The following is a 27307-nucleotide window of genomic DNA, read 5'->3' as shown; positions in this document are numbered from 1 at the left end:
TGAACTACCTTCTGGGAGAGAACCCACATGAAACTCATTTATTCTTCACAGAGGACTTTGCCTCTGGATAGTCATGGTTTTCTCTAGACACTGAAGGACTGCTGTAACCTTGGAGCGTGTCGAGAGTAAGCGTTTCGGCGTTGCGCGGCAACTAAGGGCAACTTCAGGCTTCCGGATATTACGACACATCCCCTTCTGTTTTCTTCCGCCTCGACGGAACTCCGGGCTCCCGGATCTGGTGGTTGTGTACGTGGAAGGAGTCCGCGCATGCGCAGTCTCGGCCCTTCCTCAGCTGTGCTTGAGTCGCTGAGGGTTCTCTCCCTGCTGGGGAAAGACGGTGGGGCTATGGCTTCCTGCTGACAGAGCCTGCAGAGTGGTTGAGGGGGCGAGGCCGCTCTGCCGCACCCTCCCCGGGGCCTGAGGCTGTCAGCCTGGCCTTGTCGGTGCCGCTGCCGCCACTGCTGGCTGAGGAGGAGCGATGAGCTGGTTCAACGCCTCCCAGCTCTCCAGCTTCGCCAAGCAGGCCCTGTCCCAGGCCCAGAAGTCCATCGACAGAGTCCTGGACATCCAGGAGGAGGAACCGAGCGCTTGGGTGGAGACCATTCCCTACGGAGAGCCGGGTAAGGGGTGGGCGTGGGCCCACCCAGGTTTCCTACCGAGTACACAGGTCTGGTGGTTGAGTGGGTCTCCCCCGCTCTTTCCCAGATGCTGCTCTAGTTTCCAAGTTGGTTTTTGCAGCTTGCCTACAGGAAAACTCAGCCCACAGTCCCCTTTGCCTTTGGTCTTGGGGGCGCGTCCTGCTGACTTGAGAAGACATGGCTCCAATTTGCTGATCTTGTCGCCAACCTCATTTTCAACTGTCCCAAGCCCAACATTCTTGAAACGCGAAAGCTCTGTTGGATCCTAGGTCTGAAGTATGTAAATGAGTAAGGATGGATAGAATAATAGCTAACATTTAACGAGTACTTCGTGCTTGTTAGCACAAAAGTTTTTTTTCTTTTTAAATGGATTTCTCATCTTCAATTCAAGTTAGGTTTGTTAATACCCAAATTTTAGAGAAGAGTAAAATGAGGTTTAGAACACCGAGGAGCTTGCTATAGGTCACACAGCAGTCGGGGGCAGGATGTGGTGGAGATACTACCGGTGGTATGGACTCTGTGGTCCAGGAATTTTAGATTGTATCGTATTGTTTTGCATAGCCAAGTCTGTTACATTCTCAAATCAATCTTTTAAGAATCTTTTGCTCTTAGTCTAAGGATAGCTTAGCATTTTGCTGTGTAAAATAAGATTTACAGGTTTTGAGAGTATAAATTTTGATGAGAATAAGTTATTCTTGATTACTCCTTTCTGGTGTCTGTTTTTAATTTTACGTCGTTGAGGTCAGGGCCTAAATTGGAGATATCTCATTTTATGATATAGTATTTTAGTGTATGTGTGTATGTCATGATCTTACTATTTTTTTTTTTTTTTTGGTATCCGGAATCGAACTCAGCACCTTGTGCTTGCGAGGCAGGCGGCGGCACCACTGAGCTAAATTCCTGGCCCTATTACTTTTTACATGATGTTATATAACCTTGCTTGAGTATCTCAACTTGCTTTTTTTCATATGGGCCTCACATTTTGAATTACTAAACTGAAATAGAATAAGTTTCAAATGTAAAGATACTCATTTTCTGAGCTCTGGGGCATGAATCATGCTGTATAATTTATTTCTGAAAAAATAGACTCAGGTTCTAGTGAAGGGCCATAAATGTTTATTGATCGCCTCCTGTGTTTACATTACAAAAATGACCATAAATCTTGAGAATGGAGTAGTTTAAATGGCTGTCAGGTAACCCTACAATTACTCTATAAAGCATTCTCTAAGAGGCACACTTAGTTTCTGTCACCCATTAAGATAGTGATAAACTTATCAGAAGACATAATCTTGCTTTTTCATTTGCACCTTTAATTTGGGTTATTTCTTGTTTTTATATTTTGAATAAATGAATGTAAAACCATTATCCTCAAACTGAAACACTTGTATATACTTTTCATTCCAGTCAGCTTTAAAGTCACATGAATGGATAGACTTTATGCAAGAGCTTTTAGTTATTTGTGCTTTCCACAAACTTCTAATTGTGCAAAATCTTTTGTAATTCTCCTCAGCCACTTTTAATTTAGAAAAAGAAGACAAAAATTTAAAACATGCTTTAAGTGTTTTAGCAAATATTCCATTTTTTAATCATTGGGTTTTTAGTAGTTGCTGTTTCTATGATTGATACAATTACCATTTTCCTAGAATATATTTTCTCTGTAGTGTTCTAAAAATAGATCCTAACCTGGTGTGGTGACAGAGGGCTATAATCCCAGCACTTGGGAGGCTGAGGCAGAAGGATCACTGTGAGTTCTGTGAGTTCGAGGCCAGCCTGGGTTACATAGTGAGTTCAAGTCCAGTCTGAACTACTGAGACCTTGCCTCAAAAAAAAAAAATATATATATATATAGATAGATATAGATAGATCTAGACAGATACTTTAAAAAAATTTTTTTCTTTACTGTCAACTATTTATATGAAAAACCAATACTTCGGGCTGGGGATTTAGCTCAGTGGTTTCGCCACCTGCTGCGCAAGCGCAAGGACCTGAGTTTGATCCCTGGTACCCCCCCCTCCAAAAAAAAAGAAAAACCAGTACTTCTAAAAAATGCATATTTCTGAAATTATAATGAAAATTACATTTGATCTTAGCCAAAAGGCCGAGAAGCAATAATAATGAAAATTGATAGCATAATTTGGAGGTTGGGAACAAATTCTAAGAGAACAAAACTTTCTTTTAGAGTGGGTTTGGAGAGTAGGATTTGGAGAATGTGTGTGCAATTAAGTGGATGAAAATGAATTTGTTCACTAGAACTTCCTGTTCCCGTCAGTTTAATTAGATCTTTGAAAAGTACATCTGTCTCCAGTATCTTAGATTCAGCTTTTGAGTATTGCCCTTTGTTTTCCTTATAACTATATTTTATTATTGATATTACAAGAATAAAAATAATATTAGAACTAACTAAATAGGTTATTCTCCTATGACTGCGTGTGACCTGTAAGTAAGGATACTCCTGTTTTTGTGAGATGAATCGTATGTATCTTGGACTTAACATGGATTATAAAACATATATCATTACTTCTGTAATTTGTTGTGGGAGGGAGTAAGCTACTTGTCTCTACTAGTCCAGGCCAGGTCTGGTCTTTTACTTGTACCACTAGTTCCTCTCAGGGAGGTACACACCAATTTTATTCTTTGAGGCCCAAAGTTAACTCAGGAAGTAATTAATTATAAAGTAAGCAAGGAGGGTTTTTTTGTCTTGTTTTGTTTTGTTTTTGAGATAGGGTCTTGCTATGTAGTTCAGGGTGGCCTTGAATTACTGTGTAACCCAGGCTGACCTTGAACTCTCTGCTATCCTTCTTCAGCCTCCCAAGTTCTGGGATTATAGGCATGCACCACCATGCCTGGTTTATAAGCAAGGAGTTTAACAGTCAAATTATAGGCTGTATTTCATAGATAAATAAATTCAAATTTATATTCTTAACGACTGAAATATTAATCTAATATAAATATTTTTCAATACTTACTTTTTGTCAAAGGAATAAGTTCCCCTGTCAGTGGAGGATGGGATACTTCAACCTGGGGGTTGAAATCAAACACTGAACCTCAGAGTCCACCAACAGCCTCTCCTAAAGCAATTACAAAGCCAGTTCGGAGGACTGTAGTAGATGAATCTGAAAACTTCTTCAGTGCCTTTCTCTCTCCAGCGGATGTCCAGACCATTCAGAAGAGTCCAGTGGTATCAAAGCCTCCAGCTAAATCACAACGACCAGAAGAAGAAGTGAAAAGCCCCTTACATGAGTCTTTACACACTGTACAGTCAAAAACTACTGAAACAACTGAAACAAAAGTGAAGGACTCTTTGTGTGTATCACAGCAAAGTCTGGCAGTAGATGCTCTATCACCTAAAACTGAAGGTCAGCCTGAAGAAACTGTTAATAAAGAACCTGAAAGGAAGGTGCCAACTATACACTTGAAAGTATCTGAAAGCACAACTAATGTAAAGACAACTACGGAAACTGTATCTGCTGTTTCTACACACTCTCTCACAGCAGAAACCAAGGTTGTGGCTTTGGAACCAAAGGAACAAAAACATGAAGACAGACAGAGCAATACTCCTTCTCCTCCTGTTAGTACCTTCTCATCAGGTACTTCTACCACCAGTGATATCGAAGTTTTAGATCACGACAGTGTTATAAGTGAGAGCTCAGCAAGTTCAAGGCAAGAGACTACAGATGCAAAATCAAGTCTTCACCTGATGCAGACATCTTTCCAGCTTCTCTCTGCATCTGCTTGCCCTGAATATAATCGTTTAGATGATTTCCAGAAACTAAACGAGAGCTGCGGCTCATCTGATGCTTTTGAAAGAATAGACTCATTTAGTGTACAGTCATTAGATAGCCGGAGTGTCAGTGAAATCAATTCAGACGATGAACTGCCAGGCAAGGGATATGCTTTAGTGCCTATTATAGTTAATCCTTCAACCCCAAAGACTAAAATAGTTGAATCTATTGGAGGAAAACCTGAAGAAGAAGTAAATGAAACATTAAGTATACCTGCTGAAGAAGCAGAAATGGAAGAAAGTGGGCGAAGTGCAACTCCTGTTAACTGTGAGCAGCCGGATACCTTGGTTTCTTCTACACCTATGAATGAAGGACATGTTGTCTTGGACAAGGTAGTAGAGCAATGTGAAGCTGCTGAAAGTCCACCAGAAGCACTCTGTGAGAAGAAAGATGTTTGCAAGGTAACTGTAGAATGTAGAAGATTTTTGTATATGTGTTTCAGAGATAAAATTTTAAACATTTAGAAATGTTTTCAATGCATAATGATTCATATTAGTTTAAAAAGATAGGTATTTTGCCATTTCATTGTAGGCTTAAGGACCTTAAAATTTGAAAAATTTCCAAGGCAACAGTGGTAGAATGAGTTGGTATTTTAATATAATGAAGCACAGAAGTTTCCATTTTACCTCTTTACTGTTGAAACTGTGCCCCCCCTCGTCCCCCAACCAGGGTCTCACTATGTAATCAAGGCTGGCCTTCCCTATGTATTCCAAGCTGGCCTTCAACTTGTGATCTCCCTGCCTTAACCTTCAAAGTGCTGTGCTGGGATTACAGGCGTGTACCACCCTGCCCAGTTTATTGTTGAATTTTAAAGTGGTTTAAAATTCTTTAAAATTCTCTTTTGCTATACTTGTATGTCATTTTGCAAAGGACTATTTTCTTATGTTAACCCATTTCTTCCTAAAAGGAACCTAAATATTAATGGCTTTTCTTATATTACAATCTTATGCACGATCGCATTAGTTATACCACATTTTAAATTTAGTCTTTTATTTAGACTTTAGTTATTGATACTTTTTTCTATTAATATTCTAATATTCACTGATATATAGGAAGTATACTCCTTATAATGTTTTAGTTTCTCATTTTTTTGACCTCTAGATCTTTAATTAATTAATTTTATTAATACACATGTGTGGTTACATAATGTTTATGTTCCTTGTGGGGAGTTGGTACATGTACATAATATTTTTAATAACTCCTGTTGATCACTGTTTACATGAATGAGAAAAGGAAATGTTCAAGGAACAAAGTCATTACTGTACTTGGGAGTGACAGATTGCTTCTGCCTAATACATCTAAGAAGAAAGTGGTGTAAAGTCTTTAATCTTAAGTCACAACTTTGGTTTTTCGTATGATTTGTAGATGTAGTAAATGAGTTGGATCTGTCATCTTGAATAGACTCCTGAGATATAGGACGTCTTGAAATGCCATGTATTGAATTATTTAATATTTTGTAAAAGCACTAGATTCTGTTACCTAAGTTCAGTATTACTCAAAAAAAAGATGTAATGCAATATTACTCGAATTAATAGTTGCAAAGTACCATAAAATATATAATAGTGTTTTGAATTCCTAGAAACAAATACCAATATTTTAAGTTTACTTAAGGTAAGTGATTTCTCAATTAGCCTATACTTAAGTAAAACTTAATTTTTTTCAATCCAGAAGGTACCCATTCTCTCCACACACAAATTTATCACTGCTTCTGCAGGAACGAAGCAGTAATATTCTAAGAATTACTTTTTGTTTTTCCTTGATACAGTCTGGAAATTTTTAAATTGCATGACTTTGAGGCATCTAAAATTATTATTCTCTTTTTTAAATACAGTGTATCACATTTTAAAAAATTACATGTTTATGTTAAAGAATAATGTGGAAAACAGATACTCCTTGACCTTTTTTGATTACCTCTATCTACTTTCCTCTTCTGTTGGATATACAAATTGTCCCATATTTTTGCTGTTAACAGACACACTACTACAAATATTCTTATACATGTCACCTAGTGCATTTACCAGTAGTTTTGGGGTCTACCTGGAAGTGGACTTTTCCTACATCAAAGGACACGAGGGCATTCAATTAGATATTGTTTAATTCTTTTCCAGAGTGTGTATTTTTACTCTCACCTGCTATGTGGTGGTTCTGATTTGTATTCTCTTACTAGCTCTGTTAGAGTTCTTCTTGTTCTGTATCCACTGTGTTCCTAATATTGTCTTTAATTGGTTGTGTGAGATAATGTTATTTTATTTAGAATGGCGATTAGGTTACCTTTACAACTTACCACCTGCATGCACAAATGATCTTTTTAAAAGTTACATGTTTTGACTTTTATGTATTCTCTTTATCCAGACAGTTGAACTTCTGAATGAGAGACTGGAAAAAAGGGAGGCTCAGTTATTATCTCTTAGTAAAGAAAAAGCACTTTTAGAAGAAGCTTATGATAACCTAAAAGAGTGAGTATACTACAAATGTGAATAATTTTACATATTATGTGGAGGCACATAATACTTTGTAGTTATTTAAGAATGTTTTTAAAATTAAAATGTTTTATAATTTAACTTTTATAATTACTAAAAATTGAAAAACATTTCATTAATAACCTTATTTTAAGATTACTTTTCTTGGGCCCGGGGATTTAGCTCAGTGGTTTCGCCGCCTGCTGTGCAAGTGCAAGGACCTGAGTTCAATCTCCAGTACCAAAAAAAAAAAACAAGATTACTTTTCTCCTGAAGTTATCTTTACCATATTGCCTTTGGCACTGAAGAGAGATGTTTTGTGTAAACTAAAACTTCTCTTATTATTAATAATCACTTGACATTAGAAATTTAAAACATATCTTTAAAGGAAACTGTAATTTAGTTAAAATACTGAGGTAATTAGGGAAATGTGACATAAGATTCAGAATTAAACATTTTTTTCTTATTTTTGCACATCAAATATTGGTGACATTTTATTTTCCAATCAGTTTATTTGACCTATTTTAAAATAAATTTAACAAGTAATTTTTTTCTTAAAAGGAAAAAACATCTATTTTAATAAGGTATATGTTGGAGAACAACTCATCTTGTTAAGCTTTGGAATATATAAACAATATCTTCATTCTCAAATATTTTAAATTTAGTGAATTGTTCAGAGTGAAAGAAGAAAGCAGTAGCATTTCTTCCTTGAAAGATGAGTTTACCCAAAGAATTGCAGAAGCAGAAAAGAAAGTTCAGCTAGCCTGCAAAGAGAGAGATGCTGCTAAAAAGGTAATAGAAATTTAAAATAATTGTAATTAAACTAAAGAGACAGATTTTGGTGAATGGATTCATCATATTTTGTATTGGAAAAAAGTAAGATTAAGAAGAAATAGCAGGGCCGGGGATTTAGCTCAGTGGTTTCGCCGCCTGCTGCACAAGCGCAAGGACCTGAGTTCGATCCCCCGTACCAAAAAACAAAAAAGAAGAAATAGCATATTAACAAGTAAATGGTAGATTTTTGATAAATTTATAGATTTTGATACTGTAAAAGAACTAAGCTGATGTTAGTTTGTATAATTTATATAGGAATCCTTGCAAGGTGTATAGCAAAGATCACTAGAATAATTGTTATGGATGATAGTTCCATTAAAATAAATAACACTTAAGTCTAAACAGAACTATATACATTTTTAAAAATTATCATTACTCTCATTTATTTTCCAACCACTTCAAACACATATATACTTTAAGTCAAAGCACTTTTATTTGTTTATTTTAGTAATTTTAAAATACAAATTTCTAGTGGTTAATATTCTCTTTTGGGAGGAATAATGTTGACTTATTCTAATGCAGAATTTTCACATTCAATGCTGTTGACCTTTTGGGCTAGATAATTCTATGCTGTGGGAGGCTGTTCTGTGCCCTGCCGGTTGTTTAGCAGCATCCTTGGGCCCTATCCATTCCATTGTAGTAGCACTCACCCTTGAGCCAGTTGTTATAGATTGCTAAATGTCCCCTTGAGAGCAGAGTCACCCCTGGTAGGGAGCCATTGTTAATGCTTCTAATTTGGAATAGTTGTTTATTTCGGAAGTTGATAACAACTAGGGTTAGTAAGTATTACTTGAGCCCCAGCTATTACTAATGACATTATCTTTGCATTTGCTCTTTCTCAATTAAGTTACTTGTTACTTTCTCCCTTCACCAATGTCAATGTTAATTTATAATTTTTCTGATTACTCCTATAGACAGGAAGTCATATACTTTCATCTACTTGCATGCTTTGATTAAGCATTAAGCTAGCTTACTTCAGATACTACTAACTTGAGACTACATAATTAACTTCTTTCCCTACTGTACTGTTATTCTCAATTAATGCTTAACTTGTAGAATATATGTGTAGAGATAGTGAAGATGAGTATTGAAAGTTAACTTATTTTTGCTTGTATTTCTATATTAAAACCTGCTTATTTATCTTAATTTAGGTTTTGTATGTCACATTGAAAGCTGTTTTATTAGTCTTAGTAAACCAAGCTAGTAGGTTAACTGAGCAAAACTCATTATGGGAATATTACTATGGTTGATTTTTTTTCCATGGGGAAAATGATAGAAAAATATGGTAGGATGAAAGTACTTCTTTATGGTATTCACAGATTTTTTTTTTAATTAGGAAATAAAAACTATAAAAGAAGAACTTGCCATTAGATTAAATAGTAGTGAAACTGCAGATCTTTTGAAAGAGAAAGATGAACAGATTCAAGGACTAATGGAAGAGGGTGAGTATTCTGTTGATTTTGAAAAATATTTTAAAAGCGGAAGAAATATTTGGCACATGACAAGCAGATGCTTCCTAATAAAAAGCATTGAGCTGGGCATGGTAGCACAAAGTTTTAGTCCCAGCTAATATTTGAGAGGCTGAGATGGGAGGATGGGTTGAGCCCATGAGTTTGAGAACAACCTTGGCCTCACAGCAAGAACCCATCTCAAAACATTATTCATTTATTTGCTTGTTTGTTTGTTCTTTTTGTAAATATACACATACATACACACATATATGGCCAGGAAGATTTGTACTTAAACCACAGAAGTTATAGGTGACAGCTTATGAAAGAATGAGGAATAAGATGTGTTGATAGAAGTACATGTGTGTAGATTTTTGTTTCTGAGATTGTGTGTGTGTGGGGTACATGTGTGCATGTGTTAGTGATAATGGAGATTGAACTCAGGGCCTATGCACTGAGCTACATATCCAGCCCTTTTTATTATTTTATCTTGAGACAGGGTCTTGCGAAGTTGCTAAGTTAAACAGGCTGGGGTCAACTTGTGATCCTCCTGCCTCAGCCTTCCAGAGGTACTGTACTGGAATTACGGGCATGTGCCACTATGCTTGGAAGAGGTTTATAAAAATAACTCTTAAAAAATAACCTTATGAAAGCTTATATCAAGTCTTAAAAGAACCCATGGTTTAAACAAAGATATCTGAAAGTTTTAATTCTGAGGTTTATATAGTTTCTGAATCCCTAGCTTGAGCACCAGATAGTGTGATTTTGGTGTTTGATAGTGACTTTTTCATTGTCTTCACGTTATAATTTTTAAATTAATAAGCTCTTATTTCTGAAAAGGTTTGCAGTTGACAAGGTTATGGAAATTAAAGATACATCATAATAGCGCAAGGACCCGAGTTTGATCCCCGGTACCCCCCAAAAAAAATAAATAAAAAAAATAAAGATACATCATAAAATAAATCATTGCTGATGAATAATTGAATCTTTATGCAATATCCTAGGAGAGGTTTTGAATAAGGTTGTCAAGTGAATTTCTTTAAGTTTTTCAAGATATAAGAATAATAGTTAATATTTGTAGAAATTTTGAAATGATAGGAATGCTTGTGAAAAAGAAAAAATAGCCTGTAATCCAATATTACAAGGAAACAAAGATTAATTTTCAACACATGTTTTTCATTGCATTTTTAAGCATACTTAAGATTATATTTCAGCATGCAGTCTCTTCTTTGACATGTCATATGCCATTAAATGCTTTTTAGAGTCCATTATATGGGTATTTCCATAATCTGTTTAACTGTTTCCCTAATGTTGGACATTTTGTTTCTAAAATGTAATTTTTTTTTTTTTTTTTTTGGGTACCAGGGATCGAACTCGGGTCCTTGCACTTGCAAGGCAGGTGGCAGAACCACTGAGCTAAATCCTCGTCCCTTCTAAAATGTAATATTAACAAATGTTGTGGGCAGAACATTTCTGTGCTTAAGTCTTTTGAACTTAAGTGAATTTCTAGAGAAAGTGTTGGTTTGACTAACTGAAAAAGTTAGCTTGATTCAACTTCTTTTTTTTTCTGGTACCAGGGATCAAACTTAGGATCTTGGACTTGCAAGGCAGGCATGATGCTACTAAGCTAAATCCCCGGTCACTGATTCAACTTTTATTTGTGTTCTGTTTTTTTGAGACGAGGTCTTGCTATTGTAGTTCAGACTGGCCTTGAACTCACTATGTAGCCCATGCTGGCCTTGAACTCATGGTGATCCACCTATATCAGCCTCCCAAGTGCTGGGATTATAGGTGTGCACCGCCATGCCGGGCTTTGATCCAACTTTTAATTTTTTTTAACTAATATTTCTTGAACCATCAATATATTGTTGATACAGTAGTAGATAGGACATACTTCCTGTCCCTTAGGAGCTTAGTTTAATGAGAGGAAAATATAGGTACACAGGTATTTATAAACTCTAGAACATATAATTATAAACTTTAAACTCTAGAACAAGTGAATGAATAAATGGTTGATAAAATACATCATCTTGATTATTTCAAGACATCTTTAAGTCATTAACTGCCTTGTGTTGCATTAGAGACTGAAGGGATAGCTAACTCTATGGTTTCATGATTTAAATAAATTATTTGAAGTATTAGTATCAAATGTCACTTTCAGAATTTAGTAATTTAATGTGGGAATAGACTGATGTTTTCTTTTGCTTAATAAACTTCTTTATAGAGGAAATAGAATAATATCACACAGGAATATTTATATACTGCTTCTGTATCCCTCAGAAATGTTTTTAAAACCTGTACCTGACAAACTGAAAAGCTCAAAGCTGAAAGTACATATGAAGAATACCTGATTATTCCAATACCTAGATTAATCAAGTACTAATATCTTGTACCTCTTCCATATCTTTCTGTACACACCTAACACTATCCCTTGCCAAACATGTGAAAGTTAGTTAAAGGTTCCTTAGCTTTTGCATTTCTAAACTCTTTCTTCACAAGTACACCACCATAACAATACCTAAGATCGGCATTAATTCAGAAGTGTAATTTATATATGTATTTCTTCATTTATCTCAAAAAATTCCTTTTGTATTGGGCCATTTGTCCTGCTTGAAGATCCTAGTTTTCTTTTCTTTATTACATTGAAGATTTTATATTTAGAGTCCAGGGCAGTTGTCCTACAGGGTATACCATGTTCAGAAACTTGTCACTTTTCTTTTTTTTTTTCTTTTTCTTTTCTTTTCTTTTTTTTTTACTTTTCTTCACAATTAGACTCAGATCAAAGTTTTGGTAAGAAATATCATGGTTAATATTGTAAATTGACTACTACATCACATCAGTGCTACATAATGTTAGATGGTACCACGGTGCTTAATTAGACTGTCAGATTTCTCACTGTAAAAGTACATTTTTCAGTTTATAATTCATAAGTAAGATATGGGATTGTTTCTTAAGACTGCTTTAGTATTCTATTCCCCAGTATCCTTTCATGCAGTAATTTCAGCATTCCTTGATGATTCCTGACCAAATCAATTTTAACATTAGTCTTACAAATGGAATTTAAAAAAAATTCCTATTTTATATCACTGGTTAAATGAAATATTGTATTCAGATTCTTAGGAAATCATTATTATTTGGATTTACCCTTTTTTTACCATCACCAGGTGAAAAACTTTCAAAGCAGCAGTTACATAACTCTAACATCATTAAGAAACTGAGAACTAAAGACAAAGACAATGAAAATATTATTGGAAAACTGAACAAAAAAGCTAAAGAGCTAGAAGAGGAGTTACAGCATTTAAAACAGGTGAATAGAAATCATTATTCTCTGTATATAAATTGTTATTTCTTCCTATATGAACACTTGGCCTGTATGAAACATTGAAATGATTTAATGGGATGTAGGAATGTATCATGTGAGAAGAATTTTTTGAATGATTTAGTAAGTCAAGATTTTTCTACACTATTATTACAATTGAGATTCCTGCAACACTATTACTTACTATAGTGTAATTTATTAAAAAATACTTTTGTTGTTTTTTATAACATAGGTCCTTGATGGCAAAGAAGAGGTTGAGAAGCAACATAGAGAAAATATTAAAAAACTAAATTCTGTAGTAGATCGTCAAGAGAAAGATCTTGGTCGACTTCAGATAGACATGGATGAACTCGAAGAAAAGAACCGAAGTATTCAGGCTGCCCTGGATAGTGCATACAAGTAAGAAAATAAACATAACATTCAACCCATTTAAAATCAACTGTTAGTGTAAGATGTTAGAGAAATGTTTTTTTCTATTATCTGATCACTAAAAACATTTATAAATTTATCTCTGTATGACCTAATTTCTAGTCAAGGCAAGTTCAATGGAGAAAGGGTCCTTAATGATAACCAGTGTTTGTTATGTGGTAGATTCCATGGTCCGTGGAAATTTCATTAACCTGGGCATGTAGTTAACTGTATATTAAATACAAACTATCAATCTAATTTTTTAAGAGAACTTACTGATCTTCACAAAGCCAGTGCTGCAAAGGATAGTGAGGCACAGGAAGCAGCTCTGAGTCGTGAAATGAAAGCTAAAGAAGAACTTTCTGCAGCAGTAGAGAAAGCCCAAGAAGAAGCCCGTCAACAGCAAGAAACATTAGCAATTCAAGTAAGAAGATGATGAGTAAAATTAGTCTTTTATATATTTACTTATGTTCTTTAGCTAGTATGAATTGAACATTATGTAGTGGTGCAAGTGTTAGATTTCCATCATAATCTTTTTGGGCATTTTTCAAAGACTTCTGGATTGTGCCAAAGTAACTATGTGTTTTTTAAAACTATTATTAAAGTGATGCCAGTTTTTTGTGTGTGTGTGTGAATTTCAGACTTGTTTAATAATTTTATTGGTCCTGGATTGTAGCTCAGTGGAAGAATGCTTGCCTATCATGCACAAGTCCTGATTCAGTTCCCAGTACTACCCACCCCCAAAGTGAAAACTAGACTCTGTTTCCAGAGAAATGTATATAATCATAAATTATTACATGTAGTCAGTTATAGTGGTACATGCCTGTAATCCCAGCACTTGGGAGACTGAGGCAGGATGATCTCTGTGAGTTCAAGGCCAGCCCAAACTAAATAGTGAACCCTGTTTAAAAAAAAAAAAAACTGTCATTACATGTAGTTTCAAGAGAATACATTTAACTCCTTATTAATAATGTTTGTGACGGTCCATGGATCTCACATGAAAGAGGAAAAGAAAATTTGGTAGGCTTTGTATTATAAAATCATTTGATAGACATTTTGACTTATTAATGCATTTTGGTTATTATGAATAATTGCTATAAATATTCATATACAAACTTTTGTAGGGACATATACTTTAAATTCTACTTGACATAAAATGTTGGGTCACATGGTAATTCTATATTTAACTTTTTGAAGAACTGTCACATTTTCTCTAGTGGCTGTATTTTACATTCTCACTCGCAATAGATTGAAGGCTTCATTATCTTGAATATCCACATTCTTGCCAATTTTTGCCATTGTGTATTTGGTTTTTTATTATATCCCTTTTAGTAGGTATGAGGTGGTATCTGAGTGTGGTATTGATTTGCATTTCTTTAATGATCAGTGATGATGAGCATCTTTTTATGTGCTGATTGGCCATTTATTAATATATCTTAGTAAGATTTATTCAGATATTTGCCCATATTTAATTGAGCTATTTGTATCATTTTGTTCTGTGTACTAGATCTTTATCAGATAGAATTTCTAAATGTTTTCTCTTTCTGTGGGTTGTCTTAAAGTTTTAAATATTTTTTTGTTTTGTTTTGAGATATGGCCTCACTATGTTGTCCAGGGTGGTTTTGAATTCACTACATAGGCTGGCAATCCTACCTCGGCCTTTTGAGTGCTAGAATTACAGGCATGTGCCACCATACCCAGCCAAGTTTTAAATTTTGATGAAGTCCAGCTTAACTTCTTTTTCTTTTGCTCCTTGTTCTTTTGGCATCATAGTAAAGAAATTATTCTGTAATCCAAGATTGTACAGATTTTTTACCAATTTTATAGTCTTAGCTTTTATATTAGGTTTTTATATGTGGATGTCCAGTTTTCCTAGCACTGTTTCTTGAAAAAAACTATTCTTATTGGCATCACTATACTTTTAATTTAATTTTACACTTCGGATCCATACAAAATTTACATGATTCCAGAGAGCTAATAACAAAATACATTCAGACAAAATTTGCTTCCAACTTATACTTTCCTCACTCTTCTCATGGAACTCTACATGGAACTCTTACTAGTGTTGCATTTATATTTTCAGTATTTTTACTTGTAAATGCAAGAAAATATGGATAGCTATACATTAATTGACACATAGACTTTTTTTTTTTTTTTTTGGTACCAGGAATTGAACTCCGGACCTTGCGGTTGCAAGGCAGGCTGTGGCACCACTGAGCTAAATCCCTGGCCCAACACATTGACTTACACATTTATTTATATCTCCTTCATCCTTCTTACATTAAAAAAATTTTGCTGTTTATACTGTTTTACAGCTTGATTTATTTACATAGTAAAATACCTTCATAGTCATGTAATCGTAGATCTTATTGCTTCAAGAAAAAACTTTTTTTTGAGACAGGATCTTTCTCTGTAGTGCAGGCTGGCCTTGAACTCACTATGTAGCCCAGGCAAGCTTCCAAATCATGGCAATCCTGCCTCAGCCTGAGGGCTGGGATTACAAGTGTGTACTACCACCCTTGGATCTTTAAAAAAAATTATTTTGTAGTTTTATACATTTATGTGAAGCATTTTTAGCCATTTCTTATGTTGAGTTTTTAGATTATTTCTAAGATTTTGCTATTATAAATCATGCCATGGTCAGTGTATCTTTGTGCTTCTGCTACCTTATCATGGGGATATATAAGATACTAATATTTTAAATTAAAGATAAAAAGAAAAATTGAGGAATGAGAGGTAGGAAGTATATGAGGCTACCATTCATAAAACTACTGTTTTACAGGTACTGTTAATTTTGTCTATTATCTTTTATAATTTTATAGACGTATGTTACATCTCCATGTAAATATTTTGTGTAATTGATACCATAGATACTATCTTCCACATTTTGTATTTAAGATTAAATCATAAATATTTTACATGTTTTTTACATTCATAATTTTAATGGTTATATTCATGTATCAACATTTGAAAATATAAATTACTATTGATAGATATTTAGAATATTTCCAGGTTTTTTCTTTTTCTAAAAATCTTTTTTTTTGATAGTAGCTTAGGTAACAGTGTAGGAAACATCCCTATACACTTAACATATCTTCTTCTATAGAGTAAATTTCTAGGAATTGAATGATCAGGTTGAAGGCTATAAAAAATTTGATTAATTATTCAAGTATATTCCTATATTTTTTCCAGAAAATGTATAGCAGTTTAAATGTGTGCAGCAGGGTATGAGTATAACTCTTAGTTTTTGTTGTGAGACATGGTCTTACTGTGTTGCCTAGGCTGGCGCAGATTCCTGGGTGCTAGCAGTGCTGCCTCACCCCCAGGAGAATGTTGGACTAGCAGCATACAGCACTGTGCCCTGCTAGCACCAGTATTTTGTTTATCAGTGGTTGTTTTCTTCATTTTTTTGTTTGTTTGGTGATGCTAGGGATTAAAACCTCTAGAGCCTTGCTTTGCTAGGCAATAGCACCTAGTTTTTGTAGCTCTCCTAGTTCCTGTCACATCTGCTTTCTGTGACAAACATCTATGGATGTATGATCTATCCAACACTGTGCTAGGGCTATGCTTTTACATATTTATCTTTTCCTTGGCTAAGAGTACTTTTAAAAGTAGATAATAAGTATTCATATCATTTTAGAATTGCTTGATAGATGGGATGCATGCTGATTGTATATAAGAGCTTGTTGGGTGGTATTTTGTATCATATATAAACACTAGATCACCACAATATAAATTGTGTAGTTTATAGGAAGTTATCAATAATACTTTGACATTGTGATAGTGTATTCTTTTTCCTCCTACAGGTAGGGGACCTTAGACTAGCACTGCAACGTGCAGAACAAGCAGCTGCCAGAAAAGAGGATTATCTGCGACATGAGATCAGTGAACTTCAGCAGGTATTGCTGTTTTCCTAAACACAAATTTAAAAAATTTATTTTCCTAGAAATACAAAAATGACTCACTGAGATAACTGACATACTTATCGGTCACTATATTTTTGTGGCTTATTTGAATCACAGTGACCACCTTAAGAATGTATACAGGAAAATCTTCAATTATTTTATTTATTTATTTAATTTTTGGCATACTGGATATTGAACTCAGGATCTTGCACTTGCCAGGCAGGCTTGGCACCACTAAGCTAAATCCCCAGCCCTTCAATTTTATTTTAAAAGAAGCAGTTTTATAGTGGTAGAGGGTCTTGCATATTAAGTAATTTTGTTTTGTTTTCTGGTGCTGGGGATTAAGTGTAAGGTATTATGTATGCTAGACAAGTGCTTTGCTACTGAGCTTTCAGTATTGTTTTTTGATTTATAATAGCTGGTTTATTAACAATTATCAGTCTTAGATTACTGTAGGGCAGATAATCAGTGCCTGGTTTCTGTTCCAATACTCTGTTAATTTTTAGTCCATGAACATGCATAGGAAAAGAGAGCGGAAATACCAGTTATATGGATCTTTCTTTTTTTATATATATTTAAAAATACTTGGAGCCAGGCATGGTGGCTCACGCCTGTAATCCCAGCACTTTGGAGGTTAAGGCAGGAGGATCTCAGTGAGTTTGAGACCTGCCTGGGCTACATAGTGAGTTCAAGTCCAACCTGAACTACATGGTGAGACCCTGTCTCCAAAAACAAAAATACAAACAGAATAAAACATTGGATAAGAAGATAACAACTGAGACGTTTGAATAATCACTTTTTTTTTTTTTTAACCTTCAGATAACCATAAATTATGTTAGAAATTCTTTGTAAAGAAGCGCTTATTTAGATACTCTATGCAAGTTTTTTTTTTTTGGTACCGGGGATTGAACTCAGGACTTTGCGCTTGTCAGGCAGGCACAGTGCCATTGAGCTAAATCCCTGGCCCATCTATGCAAGTTTTTAGACCTGAAAAATTAAATTAAAAAATTTCATAAAAAATCAAATAATTTTCTCTTGAAAAAATAAATTTTTCCAGAAGTCTGGTAAAGTTTAGATTTGCTACTGTTTTCAACAATTTTACTGCTGTCTGTGATAATGACTTAAGAGTTTGTTGATTCAGAGACTCCAGGAAGCAGAGAATCGGAATCAAGAACTGAGTCAAAGTGTTTCATCAACAACAAGACCATTGCTTAGACAAATAGAAAATTTGCAAGCAACCCTAGGGTCCCAGACATCATCGTGGGAGAAGTTGGAGAAGAATCTTTCTGATAGGCTTGGTAATTGCTTTAGTTTTTGTTTTTGCACAAGCTTTCCTTCTTGGTTTTAGAATTAGAATATAGTATGATAATGGTATGATTTTATAGTACATTTTGTGTCTGTGTGTGTGTGTGTCTTTTATATAGATTTTTACCTCTTCTTTTTTTTCTTTTTTTTACTTACACATTGTGTCAGTACTGGCTAAAATAATGCCTGTTGTTCTTTCATTTATTTCTACAGCCCATTACTACACTGTAATTTTTCCTTGTCTTTTGTTACATCTAACCCCTTTCTAGCTTCTCTGCAGTAGTGTAGAAGGTAGGGATCAGATATGATTTCTAGTTCACTGGCAGAATTCTAGGAGGGGAGGGTAGATCTGAGAACATCAAGCTGAAATCCTAGAAGACAAATACTGTGGAATCTTAGCAGTCCATATTCTGCCTCTTTACAGACATGCCCCAGCTTGCCTTTCTGTGATTTTAATGAAAAGAAAGTTATTGTTCAAAGATATTTCTTTTCAAGCACAGACAGGTAATATGGGTATATGCTAGATATCCCAGAGCTAGGAAATTCATGAAAAATTGTTTTATGCTTTCGGTTGTAAGAACTACTGTACCTGTATTTTGAGGACCGTTATGGTGTAGTGACAAAACCAGACCTGCATAGGGGTTATGAGACATGAACTTGCTGTTTTTAATCATGTAGCCATTCTGGAGCAAGTCACCTATCTTACTCTAGACTCTCATTTAGACACTCCTTGGTTAAATCTCAGAACCTTATCCACTGCTCTTTTGTGTTTTTTGAATTTTTTAAATTAATGTAATTGTAGATTCAAATATAGTTAAATAAAACAGACAAGTCCATCACACACTTCCCCAATTTCCCCAAATATTAAAATTTTGCAAAATTATTACATAACCTCATAGCCATGTATTGACTTTGATACTGTGGGCCAAATTTATTTAGTTTTCCCCACCTTTTTTGGTATGTACTTGTGTGTGTATTAGTTATTATACAATTTTATATCAACATATAAGAACAGTCCCAACACTACCAGGTCCTTCGTGTTTCCCTTTTATAAATGTACCTACCACCCTCTGATCCCTCCCTCCTCATCTCATATTCCTGGCAACTGCTAATCTGTCCTTCATCTCGAAAATTTTGTCATTTCAAAACTGTTGTATTAATACAATTGTACATGTGACATTTTGAAACTAGCTTTGTTCACTCAGCATAATTATCTTGAAGATCATATAAGTTACATGTATTGCTAGGTTAATATTTTTATTGCTGAGTGTTAATCTGTAGACTATGTACCACAGTTTGTTTAACCGTTAACTTGGTGAAAAACATCCAAGCTTGTACCAGGTTCTAGCTGTTACAGCTAAAGTTGCTGTGAATGTTCATATGCTGTTTAGTGTAGACAAAAATTTTCAAGTCTCTGCATAAATGCTTAGTTGTGCAATTGCCGGGCTATATGGTAGTTGCATGTTTAATTTTTAAGGAAAATGTCAGACATGGCTATTATGTCTGAGAGTAATCCAGTTCTTTTTTTATTTTTTGGTACTGGGGATCGAACTCAGGACCTTCCGCTTGCGAAGCAGGTGGCGGCACCACTGAGCTAAATCCCTGGCCCAGTAATCCAGTTCTTTATATCCTTGCTAGCATTTTGTCATGGTCCCTATTTTTTCTTTTAGTCTTCAGACAGGTATGTAGTTATATGACAAATAATGTTGAACTTTGTTTCATGTGCATATTTTCCATTTGTACAGGCTTTGTGGTGAAATGTCTGTGTCTTGTCTTTTTTTTTTTTTTTGGTACCGGGGATCAAACACAGGACCTTGTGCTTGCCAGGCAGGTGTGGTGCCACTGAGCTTCATCCCTGGCCCTTTTTTTCAATATTAGGGGTTGAACTGGGGCCTTTAAACTAAGCTATATCCCTTTTTGGTTTTGGTTTTGTTGTTTGGTACCGTGGATCGAACTCAGGACCTTGTGCTTGCAAGGCAGGTGGCGAAACGACTGAGCTAAATTCCTGGCCCCTTGTTTTTGGCTTTTTTTTGAGTCAGGGTCTCACTAAGTAACTGAGTTATCCAGTTTGGGCTTGAATTTGTGATCCTCCTGTCTCAGTCTCCCAGAGTGCTGGGATTATAGACATGTGCCTTTTTTGTCCATTTTCTAACTGGATTGTATTTTCAATTTTGATTATTCTTTCTGTATTTGGATACTAGGGCAGTTGTGTGGCTTACATTTATTTCTTCTGTCTATAGTTTATTGTTTTTTTTCCCTTCATGTAGAGCAGAAGTTTAAAGGAGTGCATTTTCTTGATTTTCCATTCTGCAATTTGTGTTTTTGGTAGCAAATCCAGATACTCTTTGCCTAGTCCTAGATACTGAAAATTTCTTTCTTTTTTTTCCTAAAAGTTTTTACATTTAAGTTTTGACTCATTTTCAGTTGTTTATACATAATATTTAGGTTGAGACTTTTTTCCTTTACTATATGGATTGTTTATTGATCTGTTGCTCTTTCTCTCCTTCCTTTCTCCTCCCTTCCCCTCCCCTCTTTCGCTCCCTCCTTCCTTCCTTCCTTTCCCTCTTCTCTCTCCTAGCCCCTAGTGCTCTACTGCTGAGCTGTGATCCTCTACTCTTTCAATGCATGACTCCATTTTCGTTCTTTTTTTTGTTTTTTGAGACAGGGCTTCAGTGTGTATTAGTTCAGGCTGGCCTTGCAATAATCCTCCTGCCTCAGCTTCCCAAGTGCTGGAATTACAGGCATGCACCATCACATCTGGCTTGCATGACTCCAATTTTCAAAGTAAAATAAGTTGGGAAAAGAGTAATAAAGAAGGTTTAAATTAAGATTGGTTCATTTCTCTCAGTAGGCAGTCCTGCCTTAGGCAATTGTCAGTTAAGTGTGGTTAGTTGCCTCATTAAAAGTTTGAAGTTAGAATCATTTTGGTGTCTTGGCCTTTCCCATGTATGTATACGTGATTTTTTTCTTTCTGTCCTACAATAGGGGAGTCCCAGACCTTGTTGGCAGCAGCAGTTGAAAGAGAACGTGCAGCTACAGAAGAACTCCTTGCCAACAAAATCCAGATGTCTTCCATGGAATCACAGAATTCTCTCTTGAGACAGGAAAACAGTAGACTTCAGGCCCAGCTAGAATCAGAGAAAAATAAGCTAAGAAAACTGGAGGATGAAAATAATCGGTGAGCATGTTTTTTGAGTGGTATTCTTAGTAGTTTTAGGGCAGTTTACAGCACTTTTTAAAAGTGTGTTACTGCTTTTTTTTAGCTTTATAGCACCAAGAACAGTAAATACTTGTAGTGTTGAAAGTCAGGGTCATCAGTAATAAGATATTATATTGAGATAGTACTGGGATTCATTGGACCTCATATAGAGCTTGAAGTTTTGTGGTACATTTTATATGTATTTGCATTTTTCCCTGGAAGTAATTCATACCATGAATCAGGTTATCCCAAGGTCTCTCTAACACCACAAAGTAGTATGGAGACAACTCATTGCAGTTGTTACAATGGTTTTAGCAGCATTCCAATCGTCTAAATATTTGGGCTCTTTGGAAACTACCAGTTGTAAAATCTATCTGTTTGAAATTATATTAAGGCTGTGATTAATGTTTTTACCTCTGAGTTCTACCTTGGAAATTATGCTTTTTTAAAAAAAAGTAGGTGAAAATGATTTATTAAAGTAAGATAGCTCAACTTTTGTAAACATTTTCACAGAACCCCTGCTTTGGTAAAATTTGAGCATATTATAGAATGGTGGTACTAAAAATTACATGTTAAAAATCTTTTTAAAAATGAAATCTTAACCAATAAATAAAATGCACAGAAGTGGAGCCTTTTCATTTGTAGTTCGACTTCAGAGTAGAACCCAAGTGATCTGGAAAGCACAGTTGGAAAATCACTGATGATTGTAATAAAAATAACTACTAAATATATAACTGGAGATTTAAAAGTAGTGAGTTTTTAATAGTCTGTACTATCATCTTTTTGTTTTGTTTAATTCCCTCTGGTTTACTAGGTACCAGGTTGAATTAGAAAACCTAAAAGATGAATATGTAAGAACACTTGAAGAGACAAGGAAAGAAAAGGTATTTCTCTTAGTGTTCGCTCACCTCTTAGGGCTTACATTAGAGAATGGTTGGGGACAATAGCGAACTAATGAGTTGCTGAGATGAAATGGTTGATGCCACTACTTCAGAAACTTGGTCTTCTAGTAGTAAAACAAATAGGAGTTTATAGTTTTGCTCCAAACTTTACAATTGACTTATGATGCCATGAATTACTATCACAAGAATTATCTAATTGTATCTCTCACCACTAGACATTGTTGAGTAGTCAATTAGAAATGGAAAAAATGAAAGTTGAACAAGAGAGGAAGAAAGCCATTTTCACTCAAGAAGCAATAAAAGAAAAGGTACTAACTTCTGTTGATTTTTTTTGTTTGTTTTTAGTATAATGTAGGAGGTGTTTGTAATTAATCATTGATTGTTTTTATAATTTTAGCCATACTTTATAAGCACCATTTTTATGTCTAAAATCAGTATATTGGTAAATTTTAATAGTATTATCTCTATTCTGAGTAAATCCAATGTAATTTGAGTATATACAAAGAGACTGTGATTATTCGGTTTTGAATTACTGAACCTCATATTCTTTTAAAATGAATTTAAAAAAAAAATTTTTTTTGAAAAATATAAATAATATAAATTTTGTGGTCTCACTTAAACTAAAGTAGTAATTGGCCTATAGGCACCTTAGGAGTAGAACTGGCCTGTTCACTTTCTTTCTTTTATAAAGTGAGTTTCCTATGTTGAAAGCATTATAGTGTACTTATAGTTAACATTTTAAAAATAAGTATATGTAAATGGAAATTGCCTTTTGAATTTTGGGGCATTTAAAAAAAATGCACAGAAATAAACTAGAAAAAAAAGAAAAGAAAAAAAAAGAAATAAACTTGATAAGCCAGAAACCTTATATAATATGAAGCAGTTCCTATAATTGTTTCAAAAATTTTTCTTACTCCATTAAAGACAAATTCTGGGACTGGGGATTTAGCTCAGTGGCGCCATGCCTGCCTCGCAAGTGCAAGGTCCTGAGTTCGATCCCTGGTACAAAAAAAAAAAAAAAGAACAAATTCTCTTGTAATATGAATAGGTCCATGTGATGATTTGACTAAGCCTGCCTGCTCCTTTAATTACTAAATATTGTACCTTGGGTAAGACTTCTGACTTCGATGAGAAATTATTTCTGTAACATTTCATTGGGAAATTAGACATGACCTTTATTTTTATTAATCCTAGAAAAGGTTTTCTTGCTTTCTTTATCATTTTGCATGTCCCTGTGACAGAACTTTGTTTTACTTTCTAAGGAACGCAAGCCATTTTCTGTTTCTAGTACTCCCACCTTGTCACGCTCGAGTTCAGTAAGTGGAGTTGATATGGCAGAGCTGCAAACATCTTTTCTGTCTCAGGTAATGTTTTATTTCTTACATGTACTTAGTTTGTAAACTGACTAATAATAAAGGGAACAGGCACCTGCAGTTGACTATCACTGTGACCTTGCCATTCTCTGGGCAGTTCATCTGAGTATTTGAGAGAGGGCTAACTGCAGTGAGGAAATACAGAGCATAGACATTTTAAAGCAGGAACTAACAGAATCATTTTGTTTGAACCTTAGGGAACATAATCTATGATAATTGGATAACTATGTTTTTTTAATTAAAATAGGATGAGTCTCATGATCATTCATTTGGACCAATGTCTGCATCAGCGAGTGGCAGCAATCTTTACGATGCTGTAAGGATGGGAGCAGGGTCAAGTGTTATTGAAAACCTGCAGTCTCAGCTAAAGCTAAGGGAAGGGGAAATTGCACATTTACAGGTATGAGAAAAATTAGTGTACTATACAAGTAAATAAATATTGGGGCCCAATAAATGGCACCCTTCATTCCACCTGAATTCTGAGCAAGTTAAAAAAGAAGATGAAATGATGCCACTTCATCCCCAAATATATCACATATTTTAAAGCCCCAGGTATATCACATATATTAATGATAAGAGCTAATGCAAATGCGACTGCTAACTGATTGCTATCAGGGCAGACTTACCCTCCCTGGCACAGGAAATGCTGGGCTGGAGCAGACCTGTCCATGCATTTTGTCTGCCCAGGTAGGACTTACACACATCTAGGAGCACACTGCCTGCTTCTTCTGGGCCACATTTTCCAAAATAAAAAAGGGAAGTGCTGAGCTGAGCTGACCATCCCCATTTCATTCTTCCCAGATTTACCACTTAGATAAGTTGCTCCAACTCCCCCAGCAAGAAGTGAGTAAAGAAGGAGAAAGAGGGGTACAACATGAGTATGGCGGGAATGTCATCTCTTTTTTAAAAAAACTTTATGCAGTGAGAAATGTGAAAATGTTTTGCTTATTTTCAATGTTAAACTTAATACACTCAGAATTATGTAAACCTTTCATTCCCATTATGTGCTTTTAGTTCTGTGAAAATATTACTCTCTTAAAGAGGAATTTGAATTGGCAAAAAGTAGACCCAAGTAATCTTAATACTCAGTATGTTTGTATAGCCCAGTGTGCTGTGCTTGAGAGTTTGAATTAATTTCCTTAGTAGTGGTGGTGACTTCTATTGATATGACTTCCACAGTTGAAAAGAACTTCATTAGAGTGTGTTTTTATTCCTTTTAAAAAAATTTATTTTATTTGCAGTACTGGAAATTGAATCTAGGGTCTTCACACTGAGTAGTATCTCCAGTCCTTTTTATATTTTTATATTTTATTTATTTATTTGTTTAATTTCTTTGGTTTGAGACAGCATCTCATTATGTAGTTGAGACTGGCCTTGAACTCACTATTAGTACAGGCTGGCCTCAAACTCATAGTGATCCTTCTGCCTCAGCCTCCCAAGTGCTGGGATTACAGGCATGTGCCACCACGCCTGGTTTTCCTTTGTGTTCTTGTAGTAACTTAGAATAACTTAAATGTGTGCTGTTTCATTAGAATAGAGAAAAAATATATGGTTGCATTTCAAATGATTAGATTTTTCTATAGTTCTTTCTCTCTTGCTTAGTAAACCCTATAAATAGTATACCTCTGAGCAGGATCAGAACCCTTTCTCTGCCCCTGTTTCCTTTTAGTTAAGAAAGAGCTAGGGCTAAGGTCAGTAGCAGAGTACTTTTGTAGCTTGTATGAGGCCCTGAGTTTGATCCCTAGCACCCCCCAAAAAAGATAGCTCAGGTTTATATAGTAACATATCTATTTCCTCAAAAGTAACACATTAACACTAAATATTTTTATATTAGTGAGATTGTTAAGGTATGTTTTAATAAAAAACTTCTTTGATAATGTTTCTCAGCTGGAAATTGGTAATCTAGAAAAAACTCGATCAATAATGGCTGAAGAGCTAGTTAAATTAACAAATCAAAATGACGAACTTGAAGAAAAAGTGAAGGAGATACCTAAACTTCGAATTCAGCTACGAGTAAGTATTCTTCACTTAAGGACGAGTCATATATTTTAATCCATTCATACTAAATCTCATATTTGTAATTATGTAAAATGTATATATATATCTCTTAGTGATTTTTTTAAAAATTTGGGTATTAATATTTGAGTAAAGAACTTTACAGATGATCTGTCTTGTCATTATACATTCAAGGTGTTTTTCACAAAAATGAACAAGTCCTAGAGTAGGAACGGAACTAGATTTTATATGCCCAAGGCTCATTTATAATAAAACTATACTTTGCCTGCCCTTAGTAGTATTTTGTTGTTGATGTTACATGTTTTGTCACAATTGTCATATTTTCATATAGGACTTTTAAGCCATAAATCATATATATTTTTTGACTTATGCTGTGACCTAAATACTAGGTAATTCTTAAACCGTAGTGAAGTGGCTCATGGTATGTCCAGTGTATGCCTGTAATTCCAACACTCTGAGACGCTGAGGCAGGAGGATGGAAAGTTTGAACCCACCATGGTCATGGGTACTTTAACAACTTAGAGAGACCCTGTCTCAAAATAAAATATACAGTGGTACCTTGGTTCACGAACCCAATTCTCTGCACGATTCTGGTTGCAAGCTGAATTGTAGAACTAAATCAAATTTCCCCATAAGGTCAGCATTGACCCTAACCATTGAATTTGATTTGGTTCTCTTCCAGCTCACTTTTTGACCAGAATCATGGAAAGAATCAACTTTATGAACCAAGGCACCAGCCCTAATCAAGAGGGCTAGGGATGTTGCTTAGTGTGAAGGCCTTGATTTCAGTCCCCACCCCACCCCCCACACACACTCACACACACACACACAAAACCACAATGAAACACAAAGACTAAAATTTCGTCAGATGTGCTAAGATCACTGAGAAAGAGGAGACTCATCATACATGTGGAAAATTGTAGTTTTAGTGGAGAGAGGTGGTTAAAATTTACAGCCATCTAGGTTTTTAAAATTTTTTGTTACTTATTTCAACATAGACAGGTATGAGTTTGATTTTTAAATTTTTATTGTACATGTTTAGAGTACATAAATGAGTTTAATTTTTAAAAGAGATGAGTGTATACTTTTCAGTTTGGTGGTTGCTATTGACTTGTGATACCTAAAGATGTTCAGTATGTTTTAAAAATTATAAATATATTTTTCAGGATTTGGATCAAAGATACAACACTATTTTGCAGATGTATGGAGAAAAAGCAGAAGAAGCAGAAGAACTTCGATTAGATCTTGAAGATGTAAAAAATATGTATAAGACTCAAATAGATGAACTTTTAAGACAGAGGCTCAGTTAACTTCCAAAAACTGAATTCTTGTCAAAGTGAATGTAAACACATAGTATCTCAGTGCAGACTTCCAATAAATTCTTTTATAGAAGTAGAAAATGGAATTTACTGTAGAGTACAAAAACTTTTTTAAAAACTTGTTTTACATATAGTAATATTTTCAGTTAAATTATTTTGTGCAATATTTGGACTTTATTTTTGAAACTATTCTTTAAAGATTTATTTTTCAAAGCCTCTTTGTTTTTTTTTTGCCTTGAATAGCACAGGGATTTATTACTTAATCCATATATCAGTATGGCTACAGAAGGAAAGTGGTGTTTATATATTATTGTAGACATACAAGTAATTGTATCTATAATTTGTATGTTTGTATATATTGAGAACATTTAAAGAGTTAATATTAACATTGACACTTTGA

At 34.8% G+C, this 27307-nt stretch overlaps 1 protein-coding gene across 1 annotated transcript; it reads left to right on the top strand.

Moving 5' to 3' along the window:
- The first annotated feature begins 271 nt into the window (after positions 1-271).
- Positions 272-27014, top strand: Tmf1 (TATA element modulatory factor 1). The gene is made up of 17 exons (XM_004854180.4): positions 272-620; positions 3617-4821; positions 6773-6876; positions 7545-7671; positions 9050-9155; positions 12326-12468; positions 12713-12879; positions 13156-13312; positions 16695-16787; positions 17935-18091; positions 21084-21276; positions 22112-22181; positions 22415-22507; positions 23462-23563; positions 23820-23972; positions 25460-25585; positions 26755-27014. Exons 1-17 carry the CDS (start codon positions 479-481, stop codon positions 26896-26898), a joined length of 3282 nt encoding a protein of 1093 aa, XP_004854237.2. The 5' UTR covers positions 272-478; the 3' UTR covers positions 26899-27014.
- The last annotated feature ends 293 nt before the right edge of the window (positions 27015-27307 follow it).

This window comes from Heterocephalus glaber, unplaced genomic scaffold (genome assembly GCF_053883595.1).
Source record: "Heterocephalus glaber isolate CG9 unplaced genomic scaffold, H.glaber_assembly_v1.0 deba00001472, whole genome shotgun sequence".
NCBI classification, from domain to species: Eukaryota; Metazoa; Chordata; class Mammalia; order Rodentia; family Bathyergidae; genus Heterocephalus; species Heterocephalus glaber.
This window is presented reverse-complemented; position numbering and strand designations above follow the sequence as displayed.